At 37.5% G+C, this 2748-nt stretch overlaps 1 protein-coding gene across 1 annotated transcript; it reads right to left on the reverse strand.

The window, feature by feature from the left end:
* Positions 1-218: 218 nt before the first annotated feature.
* LOC130409476 (torsin-1A-like) lies at positions 219-2500 on the reverse strand. Its single transcript, XM_056733477.1, has 5 exons — positions 2059-2500; positions 1693-1964; positions 1338-1513; positions 1029-1162; positions 219-945 (listed from the first exon to the last, which is right to left on the reverse strand). The coding sequence occupies exons 1-5, from the start codon at positions 2174-2176 to the stop codon at positions 686-688; spliced, it is 960 nt and encodes a 319-aa protein (XP_056589455.1). The 5' UTR covers positions 2177-2500; the 3' UTR covers positions 219-685.
* Positions 2501-2748: the final 248 nt, after the last annotated feature.

The raw sequence follows: 2748 nt of genomic DNA on the forward strand, positions 1-2748 counted from the left end.
CATATCGATGTCAATCAACTAAAGTAAATTCACACTTTAACTGTGTGTTTTTTAAACCTCTTTATTGAAACGGGCCCATGGTTGTGTGTTTACATGTGTTGAGGTAGCTCGAAATGATCATAACACAATCTATTACATATAATCACATGCACACAATGCTATTAATTTAATGTGAATCTATGTGTCAGGTTTTGGCATAGACGAAACAGACAGAATGGTAAGTTTATAAGTTTAATTTGCAGAATGGATCAGTACAACGAAATAGGTGAATATCCGGTAAGATGACAAAACAGATGGAAACTTGTCCGTAGTGTAACCAAGTCTCTCTCTTTATCTTGCAGATAAAGCTGATGATGAATTCTTTTGCAGGCGGGAAGAAGGTTCGCTGAGAAGATCGGGATAGTAGGTAGGAATACAGGTACGTATGGTATAGAGTCTGTGTCATGTGTAGACGAGATCAGACAATGGGTGAATGTTGGTCTGTGGTATAAATGGGTGCACTGCTGATGAGGTCCAGGTGATAGTGATTAGTAATCGGGTGACAATGAGCGTGTGAATGACTGAGTGGGCGGAGTGAGGGAAGGGGGAGTGAGATGGTGATGGAATCCTGACACTATGAATGTGTCTGGTAAAATAAATTATGCATTCCTCTTCATAATGCATAGGGAACAACAAGTGATTTTAGTTAAATGATGTCTCTTTCATCAATGTACAGCATCACCTTCTGTCTGACTGACTTGCAGCCTTTAACAGAGAAGATTTTCTCCTCTGGCGGATAATAGGACATTTCTTTTGCAACTGTGTGTGCCACGTCATGATCAATGAGGTTTAGACTGGACATTTCAGCCAAAACACACGCCTGCACATGTCTCAATTCCAGAGGCAGGAAAGGAATAATATGATCCACCAGGTGCTGATATAATAGACAGGACTGACTAAATCCACCTGTTGAGCAGACAGTCTTTAATGTATGTGTTTCTATAAGCAAACATTTTTAAAAGAGCAAATCTTGACGTTTTAATACATACTGCTCTTTTCGTTGAGGATGTGCTCATAAACATGATTCTCCATTTCCTCTGTGTTTATCTGTATTTCTTCTCTGATTTTACCTTTCCTCCAGAAATCCAGAGCAAAGTTGATGATCCCCTTCTGACCTGCATTACTGTAAATAGTCAGAACTTATCATCGACTCTTTGTGGAATAGGTTTTTCTTGAGTTGTTTATATTACAACATAAAGTGCACTCTGTGCAGTAATTACTATATTCCGTTTCTGATCAAAGCTGAAGTCTTTTTCTGATTTTTAATAACCCAAATCTATACAAATGAACTGCATCACCTGAGAAAAATAAAGATTGCTTTCCTGAATGACACTCCGTCTATATGGTGCATGTAGTCCAGAAAAGGTTTAATAGACTCTATCAGCTGTGGGTTCATCTTTTCCGTTTCATCAAATATAAACATGGAGTGAGGAAAACTTGACACATTTCCATGAATCCACTGTTTAAGTTGAGACTGCAATGTAGAATTTAAATGCAAGGTAATTTATATTAATATTTAATTTTACATTAATTTCAATTGAAACTAATCAACAGTTATTGTTTCTTTGGAGAGGTCCAGAAATTAAGTTTGGGACACATAATGTTTGTTTATGTTGTTGCCACCCGATGTGAATATTTGAGTTCATGACTTACTTCATACATGGCTGACTCCGTCTCCTTTTTGTGTGGGAAGTGATATGTGGCACAAAATGTGTGGAGATGTTTGCTTTCTTCCCCCATTTGATAAATATTCCTTGCAATGATCTTGGTGACATAAGTTTTTCCCACACCTGATGGTCCATAAAAATAAAGCACTAGTGGTTTCGGTGGATTTGGATCTTTCATAAACCCGGACACAGCTTTCAGTATCGTTTTCGATGCAATGTGCTGCCCATATAGAGACTTTCTTAGATCTTTCTTAAACTCTGAAAATATTAACATTGGTTAGTGTCATACAAACAGCATGCATCAACCCTACTCAAATATGTAAAAAATTACGGTTACATTATTTTTGCTTACCTTCAGAATCAAACGGTAACAATTTGTCGTTGTCAAACAACCCACTAAAAAAGTCAAAGACTCCTGTCTCTACAATAGGTAACAGAAGAAACAACACAAATATTTCCCCTGATTTCATTGTTGTTCAAAAGTTGCTGTTCCCTGTGCTGTTTTTTTCAAAGTTGCATTTGTAGTGAGAAAGTCTGAAGTTAAGTTCATGCTTGCATTGATGACTTTTCAGGAATGAAGTCTGACAACCGCACCTACAGTAGACCTGGGTGGAGCATCTCAGAGTCATGTTTCTCATATCCCTGAGTGTTCGCCCAGTCTTCCAATCAACGACCACTCTATCCTAGAAATGAGCCCTTTCGACTACCCCCTTCAGATCTCTGTCTTGCTTTGCCATGTTGTTTTGACTGCACAGTTTATTATATCCCCACGTTACACTGTTTAACCCTGTCATATATACAAGTTATCCCCAATGCATACTTGGAGAGAAGAGATCAGGTAAGAATGTCACATGGCATACATTTCCCAACATATATATATATATATATATATATATATATACAAGGATAATATATTCATTGTATTAGCTCAGTAGGCAAGGAGCGGGTGCCAACCATAATACGTTTTTCAAGTCATCTTGGTTAGATAGAATAGTTTACTTTAGGCGTCTCAGAGGATCTTTTTGTTTTCTCTTTTTATTTG

Source organism: Triplophysa dalaica, chromosome 20, assembly GCF_015846415.1.
Source record: "Triplophysa dalaica isolate WHDGS20190420 chromosome 20, ASM1584641v1, whole genome shotgun sequence".
In the NCBI taxonomy this organism is placed as follows: domain Eukaryota; kingdom Metazoa; phylum Chordata; class Actinopteri; order Cypriniformes; family Nemacheilidae; genus Triplophysa; species Triplophysa dalaica.